Here is a 22,407-nt window from a genome sequence, read left to right on the forward strand (position 1 = left end):
ATAAAATATGGTAAATAAATAGCTAGATTCATGGTAATATTACTAAATCTAGTACTGCCTTATGAGTCTCAGAGTGATAATAATTTATATAGCAGCTTTCATGCATGGCATTCAGCCCAAAGTTGCACACAGATGAGCAAGTTAGGCCAACACAGGATATAGACATTTTCCGTTAGGCCAGTGGTTTCCTGTTAGGCCAATTCAGCATATACAGTAAGATGAGCAAGTATTTTTTTTATTATGAAAAACACTGTACATTACTTCTTTAAATTGTTTTGTTTTTTACAATTATAATTTATTATCTTTTATGAATATATCTGGTTGTATATATTGCTCATTTTCCATAAAAGAAACAAATGTATTTGAGTTTTTGTTTTATTTGAGTTTGATGCATACAAATACTGTACTGTATATGATGATTGTTGAAAATGCACTTTTACCATAAAAAGCCAGCTCGACCAGTTGGTAGAGGCTCATAAAACAAAACGGTGTGGTCAGTCAAAGAAATACAAATGGTTATTTGTGTCCCATTTGATAAAAAAATGCAAACAAATCATTTTTCCATAGCTTTTTTCTTGGTCTGGCCATTAAAAGGGCTAGAGGTAAGATAATAGACAAACAAACACAAATTATTTTCCAAAACATTTGTGATGTTTTTACTTAACTAAGCATAGCACAACCAGCTTTATTTGTCTGTGGAGAGATGAGAACACGCAGGTAACTAAATCTGGGAATCTGAAGTCTGCTTTAACTACAAGTTTGTGAATCTCTAGTTTATTCACTTAAATTGTCCACCATTACCATTTCCCTCTGGCTTGGTCTCAGAGAAGCCAGGGCAACAGTACACCCGACCCGGCGTATTACAGCTCACTTCAGTGACAGCACAGAGCCTGTGCCAGGGTATTAGGACCATTACAGACTACAAACCGCCACCACAGACCTGTGACAGTGACACCTCTCTGCTGAACAACCTCAACAGCTTCTCCACACGCTTTGAAGCACAAAAGACCACAATAACATCCAGGCTATTTTTCTGTCACTAGACAGAAGGAGCACACTGTTAAGGATTAACCCCTGCCAAGCTTCTGGACCTGACAACATTCCTGGTCGTGTGCTAAAACAAACGCTTCAACTTGTACAATTTTGAATCTGTATTTTTGAATATCGATCTTAAATTGGCGTGGCATTGAAGTCGTGCGACCCTGCTGTAGTTCGTTTATAGCATAACGTTAGCATTTTGCTTCTGACGATTAGATTTATGATTAGAAAATTATAAAAATAGGGTAGACATGTGGATATTATCCGGCTGAACAAAACGTGCATTCATCAAACAGGTTCGTTTTCCACAGACCTTATTTCGAGCTATTTTCCAAAATGCTATGGAGAAATCCCATTGCTTTTTTGTTGAGGGAACCGATGCGCAGCTTACTTCCGGGTAAATACGTCATCTCTGCACCACTCTATTGTCTCGAACATTTGTTGTTCCAGGATGTTGGTTCAAGTCTTTACACAGTTCACCTGAATCCTGTGTGCATTGTCTTCTTCAACCGTTGTAACCGCTCTCAAGGTGTCAAAAACCACAAGACCGACAAGATGGACTTCTCAGAGTGTGGAACTTCCTCTTCTACGCTTTGCAAGACATTGTGATAGGTAACGTTTTTTGGAAAGAACTCGATAAATACTACTCCGAAGTCAAAGGTGAGTAACTCAGAAACAAAAACCTCTGTGAAACACCACATTTTAAAGTCAATTCTATTAGCTTGATATAACATCAAATCTCTACAGAAGTTAAGACATGACACATTTTATACAGATCAGGTCTGGACTGTTCACTTTACTTTAGTTAGAACCAATATTCCCCAATGAGCAAGAAAAAATGCCATGTTTAGCTTTTGCATCTTATTTATTGAGGATACTTTTCAATGGGCAGCTGTATCCATAACTTTTGCATTGTGACAGGAACACCCACCAGTGCCTGTGAGACAATGGGTAGAGCAGATATCTGGTTGATGCGAACCTACTGCGATTTTGATTTCCCTCGTCCTTTCCAACTTCAAATTTGTTGGTGGAATCCACTGCAGACCGGCCAAACCTTTACCAGAGGTAATAGGCTACATGCACAGTCACTTCCGCATTCTACTCAGAGCTGCTGATGCATTTCCTGTTGATGAAAAATGACGACCTTCTACACCCGCTGCCTACAAGAGCTTCCGAAATTAAAAATGTCGGATGTTCATCGGATTTGCCGGACGACTAAAGCCCCAGCCAGCAAACTCGATAAAGGCTTCAAATTATATGCTGCGTCATATATACACAACTATGAAGGTAAGAGGTACTAACCAGCTAGCTTATGCTCCGGGTTATGCTAACGTTAGCTGTCAAAAGCTAGGTAACGCCAGAGCCCTATAGTATAACTACTATTATTATTATACTATTACTATAGTAGACTACTATAGGGCTCTGGGTAACGCTATGTACTGTTTCTGGTGTTAATTCTTTAAAACATTAGCCATTTTGCTAACAAATACTATCGTTTAATAGCCTTATAGCCTAGCCAAGGTTGTCTTGTTGTTAGCCACACTGCATAATGGTATCGGCTTTTGTAAAGCAATGTTGCCATAGATGTTTTGACGTGAGTATAGATCTAACGCTGTTGCTCTGTTTTTTTTCATTCAGTGTCCAATAAAGACAGGCTGACAGGGCAGGTCAGCGTGAGAGCCTTGTGCTACAGGTCAATGAGGAAGAGCGAGACAGCACACAGTTTGAGTGTAGGCAGGCAACATTGCCACTGTGTTCCCCCCTGTTTATTGAGTTTCAGTTCAGTTAAACATTAGTTTACCTTAAGGGAATCTCAACAGTGTCCTACAGTGTCCTACTGCTTTATCACAGCTGATTGGTCAGATATTATTACATTGATTATGGATGTGTAAGTATGGGGGTTCAAATATATAGTCAAAACTGCTTTAATACAATTGTCAAGGCATCTTAGTTTCCAAAGAAAGTTCATTGTGGTATTGTAGGGTAAGAGGGTAACACTAAGCATTCAGGAATACATGCTTCTTCTAGGATAATGGGTCAGTAAAAATAACCAATAATTCTACTCATAACCTCCTGGCTCATTTGCCACAAGTGAGGTTACTAATCACTAGTATTTCTTCTCTCTTTTTTAGATAACGCTTCGTGACTCATCACCAGTGGTGCTCACGCACAACCAGTGCTCCTGTGTTGCAGGAACTGTTTTGTGCAATCACACAGTAGCATTGCTGTTCCAAACAGCAATGCTACTGTGCAATCACACAGTAGCATTGCTGTTCCAAACAGCACATTACACTGAACTGAACATGTCAGTTGTGCCACCTGTGCATAGCTGTACTGAATCGGAACAGCAATGGCACAAGCCGCGAACAATGGTAATTTCAATGAGGTTCAAATACTTGTAATCTTTCACAGAGTTTTTGTTTTAAAGTGACTCAACGAACAGTACTTGTCTTTTCCTTAAGGGTGTGAAGCCAGGGCCATCAACTCCATGGTCTTCACCAAGCCTGTACCAAATAGGATGGTGCAGACTGGAGTAAGGTCAGTTTAGCTGGAAAATTGTGTTTCCTGTGTTTTTTAAATTCATAATTCTGGTGCTGTATTTCTAACCTTTGTCACATTAATGTGCTATATTGTCTTTGCCATTCTTTGTAGGAGTGGATTCTACAGAGGCATGGTGGGGCCATTACCAGATCCCTGCCTGTTCAGAGTTACGGAGGCATACTCAGCGTTCAGCATTGAAGACAGACCGCTTGTGACCACAATGAACATGAGACCTGACGAGCCCCTTGTGGAAAGTGCCTTCGGGATTGTGCAGGAGGGCAGTGTTCTGTCCTATCAGATGCCTGCTTTGACGTCTCGGTACACCACACTTCACACTGACACACCACCAACACCCCACTTGCCCATAGAGGGGTATGTGATCTTGCCATGTGATTTACCGCTGGTGTGCTCAGAAGAGGAGCAACTGCATATTAACAGCTTATCTGTTGATTTAGAAATGTCTCACAAAATTGAGGAGGCTACCCGTGAGCAAAGCTCTAGCTCAGAGTGGCATCTGCTCTGCAAACCCAGGGTTACTGCCTCTAGGTTTAGAGAGATTTGTCACGTCAGAGGTGAGAGCTCTGCTAACTCTCTTGCAGAGCGAATACTCAAAGGTACAAGGCAGACTGCAGAAATGAGGAGAGGTGCAGAGATGGAGCCCACAGTAGCAGCTGAATACAGTAGACTGGCAAACGTGAACTACTCCCCTTGTGGCCTTGTCATTCACCCCTCTACGCCCTGGCTTGGTGCCTCCCCTGATGGAGTTGTATTTGACCCAACAGAATATCCCCAATTTGGCCTTGTTGAATTCAAATGTCCCAATGTCCCAAATTATGTCGACTGCAAATATGTGCAGATGGAATGTGGCTCCCCTAAGCTCAAGAAAAGCCATGCCTATTACTGGCAAGTACAGGGTCAACTTCTTGTGTCTGGGATGCAGTGGTGTGACTTTGTAGTGTGGGCACAGGAGGACTACCTGGTGCAAAGAATATACACAGATCCAGAAGTGCAAAGAGCAATCAGAGAAAAAGTAGACTTATTTTTTTTTTACACATACATGCCGAAGTACCTGTCATTACAAAAGTAGTGGGCACTGCAGCCATTGATAACTCTGTGAGCAGTTAGCTGCTAGACCCTGGCTCAGCCGCCATTGTTTTTAGGAGGCAATCCCTCAATCATGTGTTCTGAATGACAACAAAATGTGAATTTAATATTTTGTTTTTGATATATATTGTATATTGTTTATATTGTTTGTTTGTTCACATTTCATATATGTAAATAAATATACAATTGTATTTAAAAAGACAATAAAGTGAAGTGATTTTTTTGTAATGAATAGTAAATCATTGCATTTGTAAGAAATCATCAACGCATTGTAATTTGCTATTTACCATTTATTCAAACAAAACACTAGCGTGTGTCAGGCAACACGGTGTGCTCACCCAGCTTAATCACAGCTACCTGCACAGGTGTCATCATCTTGTCTTATTTCACCCATTTCTTGACCAGTGCTTTGTTCTGATAGTTTGACAGCATACATGCTACTGCAAACAGCTGGGTGATGTTGTAGGCATGGGACAGGAGGATGACACCATCAAAAAGTTTGTTCTCTTTTATCCTCCTGATGACACGCTCCACATGAACCCTCAGTCTGGCAATGGCCTGTGTCTCCCTCACCTGATAGGCCGGCATTTGCTTCTGCTTCGACAGAAAAGGTGGGCAGTACACTTTGCATTTGCAGCAATCGCTGATCAGGAAGCCCTTATCTACCATCACTGCCATGTTTTCAGTCAACAACGCAGCTATTCCAGACTGTTTGAAAATCTCCTTGTCGCTGACAGAACCACCATACAGACTGGAAACAAATGTCACTGCGCCATGTGGGGCTATGCCAACCAGGGCTTTCATGGTGCAGTGAGATTTGTATGTAGAATACATTTCACTTTGGAGGAGGAGTGAGGATGGTTTTTTGACACCTCAGCTTTGTGCAATCCAGGATCACCTGTGTGTCTGGGAAATCTTTGAAGGCCTCTGGGAGGTGGGCTTGAACTTCTGCAGGTGTAAGCCAGATGCACTGTGACCCCAATAAAGTTGTAAGAAAACTTGTCCATGTTGCAATGATGCGGCTCACAGTGGACTGGTGTATGTTGAAGCGGTTTGCAAGGTCCCTTTCTTTCAAACCCACCGACAGGAAGCAGAGAAAAAGGAAGAACTCGTCAATTGGCTGAAGCAGCTGTCTCTGGAAGATAAAAACAAAAAAAGGGTACTATATTAATGTCATGAGTAGCACACGATGGGAAAAACATTAAGTTGTTTTAGTTCTCTGATGTATTCAAAAATGATTGAGTACTACAGCCTTTTAGCCTACACAAAAGCAATGAAATGTCAGAGAAACATTTTCCCTTCAGTTTGTGTTTAGAGTGTGTGTTAAAAGAAACGTAGCCTACCGTTGATGGACGTGCGTGTGTAACCACTTCTTCATTCCTCTTGGCAGCTGATATCGCTCTTGTGACATGAACCATTTTATAAATGGAAGGCTCAATCAGAAACCAGAAGGCCATCAGGTGGTTATAGCTCGGGAATCTGTACACAAAAGACACATGTCAGTCATTAATGACTCGTTAACTGACACACATGGGCTAATGCTTTCCTCTTGTTTGCTATAATACATTACAATTCAAATAGACTGATTAAGAAGGCACTTGGTGCAGGTATAGTAATATACAGCAGTAACATGTAACAACTACATTAAAGCAGCAGTAATAATCTAAAACATAAAGGGAACATTTTACACAGAATGACTACTTTTACTCTTCATTCTTAAGTGTGCAACTGGGAGAAACGCAGTGGATATTGACATGTACTTTTACTTTGGTAAGGTTTTGAAGATTTCCACTTGTAGTAAAGTATTATCAGTATGTTGTTAGTATTAGTATGTTTTACTCCACCACATTTAGTTAACCTTCATAGTTTCTAGTTACTTATAAAAACACATGATTTATGATTCTACATGTTCAGTTCAGGAGTATTTTCAAACCATAGTATTTGTACTTATACTTCAGTTAAGTTGAGTAGCCTACTTATTCCAACACTGCATGCATATAGTCAGCAGTCAAACGGCAGGTAAACAGGATTCTTTATAAGCTAACCCATCTCAAAAACTTGGATAGAATTTAGCCAAAACATTACCTGGTATAGAATCGGATGTTGTCGTCGGAGCCAGCAAACCGCTGTAAGCAAAACTCTCGCTGGACTCTTAACTCCTGCAGTTGCTTCTGCAGATCCTCCACTGTTTTGGAGTTGTCTTCTGTAGCTTGAGAGGACATGTCCAGTGAAGCTGGTTCAGGGGCTGAGCAGTAATCATGGTCACGGACATCCATGTGCTCTTCCTGCTCCTCCCGAGAGACTGGTTCAGTGGGCCGCTCCCTTCTCTCCCAAACACTACCCCGCGGTGTTTGAGCAGTGAAGTGATTCCACTCAAACAAAGTTGGTACAGCACCTTTCACAAGCCTCCTACGGCCATCAAGGGTTTTTGGCTCTATTAGTTGATCCGTAGCGAAGTGACGACTGCAGACCTTGGAGTGAGAGGAGATTGTGAAGTTATCGCGTCGTATTTTAACCAGCCACTGTCTTCGCAGCTCGAGTTCGGTCGGAAAGCCATGGAAACTTAGGACCCCGTTAAATTTAGCTGATGCCGTACAAAGTGGGACACAGCAGTGCTCGGAGTAGTTCTTTACTTGTCTTTGCAAATGCTCCGTTTTGAAAATCTTCCGTCGACTCATATTTAAACCATAGATTTAAACAGTAAAACATTTGTGGACGCTCAGCTACGCAGACCGGAAGCAAACCGGAAGCTCCCAAGCAGTATTACGGCTAAGGCGGAAGTACGTCTCAGACCCTAGTGCATGTAGCCTATTGATGACTAAAGCAATTTAGAGAATTGACCATTACAATGCTGAGAGAAGACGGAGCTGGTTGGTTTGCATCAAGAAATGTTTAATCTTTTTGCAGGATATGGAGGAGTTTGTGCAGAGTTCTGGTGATGCTGGCATTGTGGTCTTCACTTTGGGATCATTCATCAAGAACATTACTACAGAGAAGGGAAACATGGTCGCCTCAGCCCTCGCTCAGATCCCACAAAAGGTAAGAGGACAATCTCCACGGTACTGGAGCTGACTTGAATGACCCCAAGCACTAACCTAACCCTTGAATTAGCACAGGGTTTAAGTGTTTTTACTATGGTTTTAAGGTGCTGTGGAGAAAAACCAGCAACTCTGGGTGCCAACACCAGAATATACAACTGGATCCCTCAGAATGACCTGCTGGGTAAGTAACATTTTTATAAAAAAATTTTTATAAAAACCTTCGTAATCAGTGATCCATATGACTTTTCCTTTACTATTAGAACAGGGCCACATTGTGTTGCTTTTTTGTTATTTAATTTGAAAGTAAACAATCATAAAAGGGACATACAGTAGAGAGACAGATGCATCGAAACACGAGTGCTCTTTGCACATCAATTTAAAGACGAGGGAGAGCACATTATCATGAGCTCGATTTCAAATCCATCTGAGAGCTTATTCTAATTATTGTTGTCATCCTTCTGACTTTTCTCTAACACCACAATGAGTTTGACATTTATGGCACTTTTTGTCACAGTACTGTTTTCTGCAGTTTTACAAAAAAAGATATGCGCTTTATATCTCTTGCATCTCATCAGACTCACTAATGTCATTTTTTGATACCAAGATACACAAGATTCATCAGCAACTGACTCATAACACCTCCTGCAGTGTATCTCTTCCTGTTCTCTCGGAACCTCGCTCGTTCACTTTCCCGTTTCATACTTCCCTATGTTGTAAATTGGACCTCATATGGAAATCCAAGCCATCTACTGTACCTGTCAGTTAGACCCTATTCCTACTCCCCTGGTAAAAGCCTGTCTACCCTCTCTGTCCTCCCTAATAACTGTCATCATACACTCTCCTCCCTCACCTCTGGTCTTGTTCCCTCACCTTTCAAAATCAGCCACCATCATACCCATACTTAAGAAACCTGGTGCAGACCCCAACAATTTCTATAACTTCCGTCAAATCTCTAACCTACCATTTCTTTCAAAAATCCTGGAAAAACCAGTTGCGTCCCAGTTCCATGCCCACTTGTCTGACAATAACCTCTACGAACAATTCCAATCTGGTTTCCGCCCCCATCTCAGCACAGAAACAGCACTGGTGAAAATTACTAACGACTTCCTCATGGCTGCTGACTCAGGACTGTTAACCATTCTCATCCTCCTTGATCTGTGTGTGGCTTTTGACACCATTTCTCACAGCATCTTTCTAGACAGACCTGCCTCCATTGTAATCACTGACACACCCCTGCACTGGTTTAAATCACATCTCTCTGGCCGCACTCAGTTAATCCAACTGAAAACTTTCAAATCACAGCCATTTCCAGTAAATACCGGTGTTCCCCAGGGCTCTGTCCTGGGGCCTCTTCTTTTCATCATCCATCTACTTGCTCTTGGCCATATCTTCCGTAAATCAAACATTTACTTTCATTGCTACGCGGATGACACCCAGCTCTATTTGTCCTCCAAACCAACCTCCATCCTCCCTCCCACCTCTCTCTCTGATTGCTTACAGGAAATCAAATCCTGGTTCTCCAACAACTCCCTCAAACTTAACAGTGATAAAATCGAGGTTCTCCTCATTGGCAACAAATCCAAACTAACCAAACCTGACAGTTTCTCCATTTTCATCAACTCCTCAGTCACACCCGCCTCTCAGGTTAAGAGTCTGGGTGTCAACTTCGACAGCACACTTTCCTTCAAAACTCACATCAGAAATGTCATTTGGTCTGCTTATTTCCATATACGTAACATCATCACCAGAACCCCCTCCATTAACCACATCACTCCTGTTCTTCAGCAATTTAACTGGCTGCCTGTCAAATACCATATAGAATAGATTATAAGATTCTGCTACTCACCTTTAAGGCTATCCACAACCTCACTCCTCCATACCTTTCCGACCTCCTGCACATCAACAAACCCACTCGCAATCTCAGATATTCTGCTTCCATCCACCTCACTGCACCACCTTTCCGCTTAACCACCATGGGGTCCAGAGCCTTCAGCCGCTTTGCACCCTGCCTCTGGAACTCCCTCCCACCTGACATCCGGAATACTGACTCTCTCTCCATTTTCAAATCACGTCTCAAAACATATCTTTTCATACTGGCATATCCACCCTGATCACATCACACGTCCTCCGTTTTTCAGTTTTTATTGTTTGATTATATTGTCTTGTTTTTGTACTTTTGTTTTGTGTATGGCGTCCTTGAGAGCTTTGAAAGGCACCTTTTATAAATAAAATGGATTATTATTATTATTAGAGCCAGCTTCACTTACAAGCCCAATGTTCATATGTGTGTATTAGTCAACATAGAGAAGTAGAAATATGTGCATAAACACCAATTCTTGTCTGAAGAAGTAAATAATTATTCATGATTTCTTGGAACCCTGTCAGGTCACCCCAAGACCAGAGCTTTCATCACCCATGGTGGCACAAATGGGATATATGAGGCCATCTACCACGGTGTTCCCATGATGGGCCTCCCTCAGTTTGCTGACCAGCCAGACAACATGATCCATATGAAAGCTAAAGGAGCTGCCATAATCGCGGACTTAAACTTCATGAAGACTGAGGAACTTAGAGATGCATTCAATACTGTAATCAATGAGAATTCGTAAGTTACTTTTCTTATCTGCACTTGGTCTATTTCAGTGAGTTATTAGAGCTATCACAATGTCCCCACAAAGAATTGGCCTCTTAACCTGGTGGAGGGTTTTCTGTGTCCCTGTGACCATGTAAGCAATAGTTCCTGCTAGGGTCTTTCAAGGGATAATGTTACCAAGGAAGCGGCCAGACTGAGAGCAAATGAGAGACTCCTGACTTAAAATACATATAACTAAAATCATTATCCCTTTTATCCTTATACTTGGTATGCCATAGAAATTAAGAATGAAGATTTAACCTATTTATGTCCACACTAACAGGTACAAGGAGAATGCCATGAGACTATCCAGTATCTTCCACGACAGACCAATTAATACTCGGGATGAGGCGGTGTTCTGGATCGAGTTCACCATGAGAAACAAAGGAGCAAAGCACCTGAGGGTCTGAGGGTCCAGGCCCATGAACTCACCTGGTACCAGTATCACAGCCTGGATGTCTTGGCCTTCTTCCTCGCTATTGCTCTGTTCCTCATACTCTTCATTAACACCTGCAGTAACTGATTCCAGAGGTGCTGTGGCAGAAAGGGAAAGACAAAGAGGAAGGTGGAGTCAACGACTGAATTGAATTGTAGCTGAAGGTAAAAAAGGAAATGGTCATGGCATAAACATGGGTTCACTAGTATCTTTTTATGTTCCACAATGGATTTATTTGTGGCTTAAGAAGAATAATTAAGACATCAGAAATTAAAGCAATACATTGAAAAGAGTAAAACAATTCAAATCAGTTTTAAGCATAGTAATGAAACTCCTATGTGCCATGTGTTGATCTATTCACGTGTCAAACTCAAGACCCGGGGGCCAAATCCAGCCCGTGGTGGATTTAATTTCCCGCAGGATAATTTCTAATTACTATTAGATCTGGCCCGCTGGTATATTGCACGCACACCTTCACTCAATCCTGAGGGTTTCCTCAGCCCGACCCCAAACGTTGATGAACCTGCACCCAAGATGAGATGCCAAGTATCTGGCTTGAACTAGAGCAGCAAACTGAGTTTAAATGGATGTTTCCTTCTGCACTTTTTCTCTCACGACAACAGGGCATATTTGGTTTTTTCATTGAGGGAAATCGTTTTTTTGAAGCTGTTGTTGGCCTGTGGAAAAATGTAATCATAAGAAATGACTCCGGAAAAGCTGCAGATAGAGCCATAAGAAATGAATGCAACTGATTGTTTGATGTTGTTTTTATAGGCAATCATTTAAGCTTTGTTAGTTCCAGGTTTAATATGTGCAATACGTTCATTTCAATACATTTTGCAATAAACATTGAACTCGACTAGTACCGTTTATTTTAATTTTGGCCCACTGTGTATTTGAGTTTGACACCCCTAATCTATACATTTCAATGAATTCAAGTCAGCATAGTCTGTACAAAATCAATACAATCTTAGCCTTCACATAGACAAACACCATGTATTTAAATCACTAGTAATTACTTTAATTGCATACAGGTGTGCTCTTATTTGTAATGGCACACCTGAGGCTAATTAGATATAAAATGGTGAATGCCCATTGGCTATTGAGAGCTTCTTTAAAAAAAAATATATATCACACAAATTGATTTCATTATGTGCCTTTACTTGGAAAATATTGATGACACCCCATCCTACAGGATTTCACAATTATGTATACAGGCATGGATACATGGGCTGCAAATCAAAATGTAACATACAGAAAATACTGTAACTAACATAAATCAAGTGATGTAAACAAATAACAGAAACAGCCCTCCAATGTTTTTAGAACAAAATAGATGTGACATACTTGCATGACAGCATGCGTTTTATTATTCATGTATGAAAAGTGTGGCGATTATCATGGTTTATTTCCATCATTTTTTGAATTTTCCATCTTCTTTGACCCTCCATAACATAAGCTCCATGCAGGCAGCAGCATCATCTGCAGTGTCATGGCCACAAACTGGGAGAAACATGAACACAACGTATTTTAATAAACGTACACATTACCAACACGCATTAGCCATTTAAAAACATGAAACTGTTGCAATTACACACATTTTGATATTCTTTACGCTCAAATGTTCTATTCCCCATCATCATTTGCCGATCTTTATTTATATTACGTTTTTTTCCCATATTTAAAAAAAGAGGTCAAATTTAAATTGAGTAGACATAAAACAGTGATTTGTGTGGTGGCTGTGGTTATCCATGATGACCCACCACTCTCTTGGATGATTCTCCTGAGGTAATCAGCGGTGAGTTTGTTGAGGGTCAGCTTGTGAGGGAGGCCCAGACGATGTGGGAAGACCACTGATGTGTCTACCACCGTCCCATGGAGCAACTACAGCAAAAAGGAAAATATCTGAGGCTTTTATGACTGGGTCTAGCCTCTTTGTTCCACTGATGGTGATTCAAAGTCAAACCAGTTGTATAATAGTTGAAACAAATAGTATACCTGATGAAAAATTAACAGACTTTCAGAACTTTGACCTAAGAGTAATATAATGTTGAATGCTAACTATAAGTTATTGATTATACAGTATAAAGCTGTTCCAACTTGTGGCCACACTTCCTCTGGTTTGTCTGGTGCAGCTGGTCAGACATGATTAATGAGACTTTCCCTTAACAGGTAACAGTATATTCAGAGTTTGAATATTTCTCATAAGGTAACTCTTTATAAAAAAAAAAAACACCCTCTACATTCAGGTCATCAATAATCCAAACACTAATTTGCCATTAAAAATGCACTATTTGCCTTTGAACATCATGCTTTGAAAATGTGGCATGGCAGTGAAATGAATATATCACAGCATGAAATAAGCAAAGGGATACTATGAAGTGACATTAAAAAAGGGCTCTTTGAAGGGAAATGGCTTGGAGCATAGCATGTGATCTTAATGAATATTACTGGCTTTGCTTAGTTTCAGCTTTGTTTTAAAAATCATGGACTTCACTGGTTAGTCAGGATTACAAATACGACATGTTGTGGAAGATTACGTGCCAAAGAAGACCAATAATGTTGGAACAAAGTTATAGACGTCACCTTCAAGGCATAGTGGTCTGTTTCCATGCCATGTCCAATAAGAATGGTGTCAGTGCTGATGAAGCTCAATAAGGTCTCCTGCACCTCTCTGAGGGAGGTGTGGTTCCCTTTAAGATCTTCTTCACTGATGCCTGAAAACCTTTACAAGTAAAGTGTCACACAGGCTTCTAATAGAGGTTGCCAATTAAATATAAAACACAATACAGTTTTACTATTCTTTTCCAATTACAATACATTGAACAGTAGTTGAACCTTATCGTTTCAATGATGATTAGACCTTGCATCTTTTTCAAATGTATAATGATAATGTCCAGTCTCCATGGTAAGACCATTTGCTTTAACTGCATATATATTTGCTCATTTAAGAACCAGTTGGGTTGGTTCTTGCCAGTTTCCATATTAGTTTTACAACAGATTTTAAATTGGTAAACCAGAATGTGTTTGAGCCTATAGAAAAAAAAAAAAGAACGAAAACAAAGCCAAGTATCTTTTAACATTACCTGGTGTTATAGTCAATGACTTCATAATCAGGTCTGACGAAGGCATCATAGACAACTTGCAGATTACAGTTGACTACAGTCACTCTGGACAGCTCCAGGCCATGAATGGTATAACACTGAGGAGAAAAATGAACACAACATACATTGTTCTTCCCCCAATACTGACTCAACGCCAGCTATACATTCAAACGGCAAAACAAGAAACATGTTCATTTACATTGTAAGAATTTCTGTGGTCATATTGCTATTGTAAAAAGTCCACAAATGTCTTTGGTAATCAAATGGAGATTTAAAAAAAGCCGATTACCATTTCACAATCCAAGGAGTAGACCCCAGGACAGCTCGTATCTGAGGGACATCTGGGGACGGTCGACACAAACCCATCCATGCTGATGAAGTCATGGACATGCAGCTGGTGAAGACAAAATACAAATATCAGACATTTACCTGCCAATTCATTTTGGGATGTTTTAGGGGGCATCAAGTTTTGGAATAATCTCCCAATCCACCTTTTCTTACCTTAAACACCTGACATCCAGGTGCTCCCATGACTCCCTCACAACAGCTGTAGCGCGTCTCAACTCCACCTGGCACTAGTGACATCAAAGTGTGTACAATCATCCGTTGGTGTAACTTGTAAAGTAACATTTACAATGTTTTTCAGAGCATTAAACTACAGTAAACTCACCTTTGTTTGTAACTCCTTTCCCATAGTGGTAGTTACACTCCTCCTTACGAATGTGCTTGCCCGTTTGGCTCACAGAGTACGTAGCACCACATCGGCAGCAGATCCTCTTGAGGGCTTTAACAAACAACCAAAAAAGCACATCAGTAGAGTAAAGTGTGCAGAGCAAATAACCCCTCATGGCAAATACTGCACAGGTATCTTGTGCCCTCTAGTGATACAATATGAGAATAGCATCAAGTTGTGCTTTGATTTCACTTACGGTCTGCGTGGCCTTTCTTGTTGTCAGCAAAAAGAACAGCACAGCCAGGTTTCTCTGGGTGCTGGACAGGAAAGTTGCTCTCAACCAGCGTTTCCTCAGACAAAACATATTCCTTCAAGCTCTCATACAATGCCGTATCATCTGCATGAAAAACAAATTCTCTGAGAAGCTGTCGAAATATTTGAAAAAGGCAATTAAATAATAAAAAACATTCTTACCGTTTCCTTTAAACTTCAGATTAAGGGGAATGTTGCCTTTGGATTTTGGGCTGTTAACTTCATTTTCATCTGCACCAGAAAAAAAGGGTTTAAATATAACAAAAATATAGCTTTGACATTTTATGACGGTTTCACGGTTATAAATGGGTTTGCAAAAATGCTCACCTTTATCAGCAACAGCAACTTGGTTCTTCAGCTTCTTCAGTGCATTTACAGCAACACTCATATATTTGAGTTTGTTCATACTGCGATTATACACAGCCTTCTCTTCAGCAAGTGCCTATAACCCACAAAAGGGATAGAAATTCAAATGTAAACTGTGTAAGTGAATTTGACATATAGAGGCACAAGCTCACCTTTTCAAAGGCATCATTAACATTGGCTGTTGTCTTGAGGAACTCCGCTGTGAACAAGTTGACATAACGTTGTCGGGTGTCATGGGGAACTTTGACCGTCTCGCACTGCTGCTTCATCTTACGTTTAGTAGGCACCAGCTTAAAAGGATAAATTCATTATAGTATATTTAAAAGATGAAACATGGAAACAAGTTTAGTTCAATTCTTCAGTTCAGACACAACAAATGCTGCTTTGCATACATCACCTTAAGGCCAGCATGGACAGCAGTTTGAGAGGTAGTGGAAGCGGCTGGACTTGAAAGTGTTGCTGCAAAGGCAGAGGTCAGTGAAGGTTTACGTGCTGGCGCCGGGATGAGCACAGGTGCTGTTGTGCGGTATCTTTGCATGGGGGTTACTGCAGGTAGATGGTACATTTGTCTTACAGCGCCATAGCTTGTAGGCAAATGACTGATTGGGGTTAGCACTGAAGTAACTTGGCTGGAACTGGAAGTGACAGGCAGAGGAAAGGTGCCTTCTGGGAGGATCAAGTGCAAGTTGTTGCCCACTCCAATCACAGCCGTTCCCAAAGATATGTAGTTCATGTAAGCTGTGGAATAACACAAAAAGAAAAAACACATGCAGATATTATGCACTGGGCAAAGCTGCTTTAACAGGATAACCATTTTACTCAAGATTTTGCACAAAGAAACCCAGAAATTAAATACTACTTGATCTTCATACAGTAGTGAAATAGCATGTCTCAAGATTTTTTTTACTGGTAAAATGTCTATTGCAAGGTTTTCATTCAAATCAGTCATTGTTGCTGCTATAAACGCCTGAATTTCCCTACGGGGATAAATGTAGTTCCATCTCATCTAAACCCAATGTCGGCGAATTCAGTAAAAGCAAATGAATGAATGCTTGTTTCCATCAGCTAACATGATGTGATCATTAGGAATCGCATCATTAAGATAAGCAGTAGGTGGCGCCAATTCTCTAGTCTGAAAACGATTGCCGAAGGGCACAACAAGACATCCTTTAAAGTGGACTAATGGGACTTCAAACAGTGAGAAACAATGAAGAAACCTGGAAAAACAGGTGGATGGAAACGCATATATATTCTAACATGCCCACTGACAATAAAAGCACGGGAGTAACAACATTTGACTATCTGTGTGTGTTTTTCTTTTAAATGACTTATCTCAGCTGCCGGCTACCAGAAAAGACCTCTATGCTGGCCTTACGGCTGCCAAGAAATTGGTTGCTATGAGGTAGAAACAACCCGACAAGCTCTCAGTGACCTGCTGGTTACCAACGGTTCTTGACAGTCTACATGGCGAGGGGTGAGAACCAGAGGGGCGTAAGTGACATTTGACCAACTTTACAGGAGAGCCAAAACAAAAAACTACCATACTTTGTCTTGACTTGTTTATTAAATTCAATCTTTAATATGAAAACTTCATAAACATGTGGATGACAATATACTTAATGAACAATATTTTGACTTTCATTGAAAAAAATATTCTTCCATCTTTTTTTTTTATTCGGAAGAAAGTCACATGCGCCTTTTTGGAACTAAGATTTTATCACATAAACTAAGAAAAAGGGCGTATCTGATCAAAATAGGAAAAAGGCTTTACATTTATGAGTTCAAAAGTAACAGTAATCAATTGTTATAATAACAATATTATATGAAAATATCCTTATATCATATTAGTTCATTGAATGCAATTATTTAAAAAAAAAAAAACATTAATAACCATTTTGCCAAATAGTTAATTGTTTAGCCATTTCCCCAAATAACCAATTGAAAATAGGCTACAGAGTCCATTGTGATCATATCAAATATCAATATCACATTAGTTCACTGAATAACAATACATTACATTAAACCTGGCCTAATAACTGTTTGGCAAATCAAAAACTACTTTAGAACATTGTATAGCAATATAATTATATACGACAACAGCATATTTCATGCAGATCATGTACGTTTCAGATTGATTTGAAAGGACATATAGCCTACTCTGCCTGAATGACTTGCAAAGACTGGTATAGTCCACTTAGGAGTGAGGGATACTCCCATGTGTGTGAGTACGTCTTTCTTTTTCACAGCAGTGATCCCAAGTGGACCTGTGTGCATCTTCTTTGGTTCAATTGCATGAGCACCTCTGGTCTCCTGCTTTCCAACTTGCAGCTTGGTCGGACAGCTCATATTTGAACTGAGTCCTTTTCGGATCCTCTTTTGTGTAGCACAGGCACAGCCATTTCATTTTCTGCCAACTAACTGTTTGTCCCTCTGTGTCTTTGGTTTTGTTTCGGACCGTGTGTTGTAGGGCTGTGCAATTAAATCGTATTTTAATCTCGATTACGATTTTGGCTTGAAACGAGGTCCACAAGTCGACGCTGGTTAATATCAAGTCGGTAAATCAAGTAGCCAGGGCTTCTCACCCGCTGAGAGCGCGTTCACGTGAAAGGAGTGGGGTTAGCAACATTTGACCAATCACAAACAGGGACAAGTGTACTGACAGCGCAGCGTCATACTTCATTAATGAAAAGTAAACTAATATTAGACAAATATGAACTTTAAAGTTCATATTTGTCTAATATTAGTCATCCATGACTTAAACATAATAATCCAGGATACAAGCCACCTGCAAGGTGAATACAGAACTGGTTAAAAAATAAATAAACTACCGAGTGTTTGAAAGCGTAACAGGTTTATGATATCACTGCCCCATCTAAGACACGAGTGGATCTGACTTTACTTACATTTGAGTTGAGTGTTTCGTCAACCTAATGTGTTGCTTAAAATAATACTTCTGCATACAGTACAGTATGTGACACAGTGAGTGTTGCACGGCCAGATACGGCTCAGCTGACTCAGATAAGGAGATAATATGGCTATGATATTATATGATTGATGATCTGATTGAATGTGATATGAATGATAAGTGCGACACGTCGGCGTCTTCTCTGCATACAGCAGTTTAAACTGCATTTCCTTTATCCTGTAATATGACTTGATATATTTAAACTCCGCACACTGAGCTCTGATTGGTCAGCAGGCGGTGCTTTCACTGAGTTGATATCTTTTCTATAGACACCGGAGGCGGGCAGCGTCAGGTAAAAAAAGTGATTTAGCCTTCCCAAACCTGAGCCTCACGCGCCGCCTATGGTAACACTTCTTCAGCAGTGAAAAGCTTTCTTCTCATGGTTGACCTGGCTTGCTTACATATGGTGTCAGCCATTTTGACTCAAGTGCTATCCAAAGGCTTTACCCATAATACATTTCTCAGGGCCAAAAGGGCGTAAGTGCACTTACGTCCTTTTGGCCCCAAATAGTTCAGTGTGTTCCGTGTTAGGTCTTTTGGTTTTTGATGAATAACTCTGGATTGGTTTTGAATTCACATGCACCCTTTTGGCAGTAGAAAGAGCTCATCGAGAGCTTTCATTTGATATATATAACTCATTTTTGACCAAAATGTCACTTACGCCCCTCTGGTTCTCACCCCTCGATGGAACTGTTGGAGTTAAGGAGTTCAATATCGGTTTATGGGTGTCGACAGCTGAAAAATTTAAGGAGCGGATCTAGCTATCTTAACCGATATATTTGTTTGCAGTCATTGGTCCTGAGAGGTCCTGGGATTGGGAGGGTTTATTTATTTTTTATTTTATTCCTTAGTTTTGTCCTCTTTTCTGATTGTTGTTTGTTTTTCTGCATTTTTTGTAATTTGTGTTGTGATTGTAATTTACTAAATGTGTGTGAATAAAAACATTTGATAAAAAAAAAAAAAGGAGTAATAACATTTAAAAAGGCTTCAACTTGAGCAATTAAGTGAATAGTTTTCCCTACATTTTATTTAACTTTTTTTATATGGAAACCATCTGATGTTGACGTTTAAAATGGTAATCTTTCAACAGCAAAAAGAAAAAAACGTAATCAAACCCGTCCTCCACAGCTGATGATACTTACTATTTTGCACAGGAGCAGGCTGCAGGCTTTCAGGTGTTTGAATTGAATGCAAAGGTGCAACCTGGGTCTCTAGCCTCCTCTGAGAGTTGGAGTGAACCAGAGGCTGAACACCTTTAACTGAAGCCGTCAGCATGGAGACTCTCTGCTGTACCTGCTGGATCTCAGGGGTGATGGAGGGCTGGGAGGCAAATCCTGACACCGCAGGCCCACGCAGGGGAACCAGCACCTGGGGTTGAGGTCTGCTCTTACTCGCTGGCTGAACAAATCAGATGAATCAAAAAATTATGCTACACATATATGTTTGTTATGTCAAAAGGGGTAATGGCCATTCAAAAATATTTAGATTTGTGTACATGTGCGGATATCTTGATTTGTTTGATCAGTAATAGGGAATTTACATAAATGATATCTTAATTTTCATATGGTAAACGTTTATAATTTCCAGAATACTTGTTTGAGATAGAAATGAGCCTACGACAAAAATCATATATTGTAAAATGTTTGCTGAATCTTATACTATTTAGTTTGAGTTCATCTTTTTAGCTTTTGTTAAAGTATTCCCCTCCAGTTCAGGAGTGCCTCCCCCAACATCAGCCATGACATGCGCAAGTACCTCTATACGTTTGGCTTCATGAGCCAGCCTCTTCTTTCCTGGCAATGCTTGTTGTTTGACATCTAACTTCGTCTTCTCTTCTTCCATAGCTCCAACCTAAAAATGACAGGGTGACGGAAAAATAGTTTTATACTCCGGGAGACATTTCTTTATCTTGGTTCTGGAGTGAACACAGCATACATACAGATACATCGGGCTGCTCCTCATTTCCATTATTCTCGTTGGCCTCCATGAAGATCCTGTAGCATTCCTCCATTGGGTCACTGTCCGACAGCTCCACATCCGAATAGTTCAGTTCATCGTCATCATCAGAGCTAGAAATAATGAGTATTTCCCCCACAGTCTTTTCTTTCACCAAAAGCTGTTCATTGGATGGGGATAACGATTCAGCTCCAGTGATCATATTTGATGCTGATGACTCATGCCAAGCTTGACCGTTGCCATGGTCTGAAGTGGGCTCTGCTGGCTCCAGGTAGTTTTCAGGTGCAGCAGCTTGACCCTGCATCTGTCCTGGCTGATAACCAACCCTGCTCTGAGCAGGCTGCTCTGCTGCCTGGGCTTGCATAGTTTGTTGCGTACACAGAGAACCTGAATTAGCATCTGGAGCATTATAAAAAAAGGAATTATTTGGTGGAAAATTATGCGACTGCAGTAGAATCATTTTATCAGCAAAATTGGGGAGCTCACACTGAGGAAATTCAAACTGAAACATGTTTTCTTCCTTTTCAAACACCAGATCGTTCCAGTCGTTAACTTGCTGGTCTAAGTTGACAGGACTTGCAGGTCCAGTAATTTTCTCAAATACTTCTTCTGCAGCCTGAAAGTGAGTCATTTCCTGAGTTTCACATCGCAGGTCTTCTGAAAAGCCAGTTAACTCAACCACACTCCTATCAACTGGTATATTTTCACATTCTCTGTTCTCATAAACATTAATATAACTTTTCGTGTTTTCAGCTACGCAGTTACTAGAAAGTCTATTTCCTTTTATCTTTGATGCGGGTTGAGACGTTACTTTGCACGCCTCAGCGTTTAGAAGTAAAATATGTGGTTTTTTAACCTCCAATTTGTCTGCTTCTTCCTTGAGGTATTTGCCAGCAAGAGAATCACCAGATTGTTGAGCTCTCACTCTTTTTTTGTCAGGCGAGGGAGGAATATCGATAATCAGGACGCTGTCTTCATTAGAGTCATCAAGGGGATCTGGAGAAGGCGAGCAGGAAGGCCCAGGCTGACATAAAACTGGTTTATTTTGGTCACAAGGAACAGCATTTCTTGCCCTTTTCAAACCTTGTCCATTTTTCCCTTTTTGCTCTTTACCTGCTGAGCTGTAGGACCGTATGCCAGCAGAAAAGTTGGACAGAGGGTCATACTCCAAATCAGTCCTTGGTTTTGACTGGTCAACTACGTACTTCCGTTCTCGGGAGTACGTTTTTGTAAAGGTTGTGTATGAAGATCGCCCACAGGTACCTTTACCTTTAAGTTGACCTGCAGTCTCAGGCGTGGAAAGAGTAGCAGTGTTTTTGCTGTCTGCCTGTACGGTCTGGTAGCGTGACAGTCGCTTTTGCTCCTGCTCTACCTCATGCCTTACAGTTTCAATCTCCTTGTTGATCCTCTCCAGCTCTTGGAAGCAGTCATCTTTGGTCTCATCATTCACTGCATAGCCATTTTGAACTCCTGTACAACAGGGAAATGAAACAGGACTTAGAATTAGCACCAACATGTCAACAATTAGCATTGTTGACATGTTGGTAAATAATACAGAGCTCTTTCAGAGTTAAAGATAAATGTGTGAAAATTGATAACATTTACAAATAAAAATACAGGGAACAAGAGTGGCCACTGCTCTTAAAGTGTTCAAGTACATTTCTAACCCTTATTTTAGGAACGTAATTAACATTACACAATTAAGTTGAGTCATCTTTAAAAGTTACTAGTTTAAACCTTTAAAAGCACATCATTATTCAACCCACTTACAGTTCAATTACTTTGGCATTGTAAAAGCGCAACAGGCAAAGACAACGGGTTAATGCACACCTGCACATGTTGCTAGGATAACATTAGCTTAAACCACTGACCTGCAAAATCAACTATCGATGATTTATAGTTGGCAGACTTGGCACCAAACTTATCCCGCAGTTCCGTGGCATGTTTGTACAAACAGTGAGGTCGCTCACAAAGCCCACGTTTTGAGAATGGACATTTTATATAAGCAAAAAGACCAGACGAGGGAAACATCAGCAAACACAACACTTCTTCTCGATACGCAACAAACCGTCTGTGACTAATGAGCCGTCAACAGGTGCAGGCTCCTACTGAAGCTGGGTGACGAGCCTCCAATATATCTACCAGTCAGGGCGCGAAAATCCCCTAAAATATATATTTCCAGATGCGAAATAAAAGGTGTTCTGTCCATAGACTGTATATAAAGGTTCTGTCCCTGAAT

The 22,407-nt window shown here is 40.5% G+C and overlaps 3 protein-coding genes across 9 annotated transcripts; 2 read left to right on the plus strand and 1 right to left on the minus strand.

The window, feature by feature from the left end:
- Positions 1-1,679: 1,679 nt before the first annotated feature.
- Positions 1,680-10,879, plus strand: LOC117452582 (UDP-glucuronosyltransferase 2A1). The gene is given in 8 exon segments (XM_071204345.1): positions 1,680-1,698; positions 1,960-2,047; positions 2,049-2,103; positions 7,591-7,742; positions 7,829-7,905; positions 10,110-10,329; positions 10,640-10,754; positions 10,757-10,879. Coding segments are annotated over 7 exon segments (804 nt in total). The 5' UTR covers positions 1,680-1,698; positions 1,960-1,985.
- On the plus strand, positions 2,085-4,871 carry LOC117451951 (uncharacterized). The gene is made up of 4 exons (XM_034090336.2): positions 2,085-2,325; positions 3,171-3,410; positions 3,501-3,576; positions 3,691-4,871. The coding sequence occupies exons 2-4, from the start codon at positions 3,389-3,391 to the stop codon at positions 4,664-4,666; spliced, it is 1,074 nt and encodes a 357-aa protein (XP_033946227.1). The 5' UTR covers positions 2,085-2,325; positions 3,171-3,388; the 3' UTR covers positions 4,667-4,871.
- LOC117451946 (RNA exonuclease 1 homolog) lies at positions 4,959-22,288 on the minus strand. Of its 7 annotated transcripts, none has more exons than XR_011643830.1 (17): positions 22,040-22,288; positions 20,152-21,638; positions 19,968-20,063; positions 19,355-19,610; positions 15,645-15,985; positions 15,400-15,537; positions 15,209-15,323; positions 15,044-15,112; positions 14,826-14,966; positions 14,567-14,680; positions 14,398-14,471; positions 14,186-14,290; positions 13,879-13,994; positions 10,789-10,890; positions 6,769-7,154; positions 6,027-6,162; positions 4,959-5,818 (listed from the first exon to the last, which is right to left on the minus strand). XR_011643830.1 is itself a non-coding variant. In XM_034090331.2 (17 exons), exons 1-17 carry the CDS (start codon positions 22,197-22,199, stop codon positions 12,207-12,209), a joined length of 2,691 nt encoding a protein of 896 aa, XP_033946222.1. In that variant the 5' UTR covers positions 22,200-22,288; the 3' UTR covers positions 11,933-12,206. The 7 variants fall into 7 exon arrangements, 5 of the variants coding, with proteins under 5 accessions (XP_033946222.1, XP_033946221.1, XP_033946219.1 ...); XR_004552748.2 differs by lacking the exons at positions 4,959-5,818; positions 6,027-6,162; positions 6,769-7,154 and adding exons at positions 12,140-12,295; positions 12,556-12,676; positions 13,379-13,517 and having other exon boundaries at positions 10,804-10,890; XM_034090331.2 differs by lacking the exons at positions 4,959-5,818; positions 6,027-6,162; positions 6,769-7,154; positions 10,789-10,890 and adding exons at positions 11,933-12,295; positions 12,556-12,676; positions 13,379-13,517 and having other exon boundaries at positions 20,152-20,567; positions 21,438-21,638.
- Positions 22,289-22,407: the final 119 nt, after the last annotated feature.

The sequence above is a fragment of the Pseudochaenichthys georgianus genome, chromosome 9 (assembly GCF_902827115.2).
Source record: "Pseudochaenichthys georgianus chromosome 9, fPseGeo1.2, whole genome shotgun sequence".
NCBI lineage: Eukaryota > Metazoa > Chordata > Actinopteri > Perciformes > Channichthyidae > Pseudochaenichthys > Pseudochaenichthys georgianus.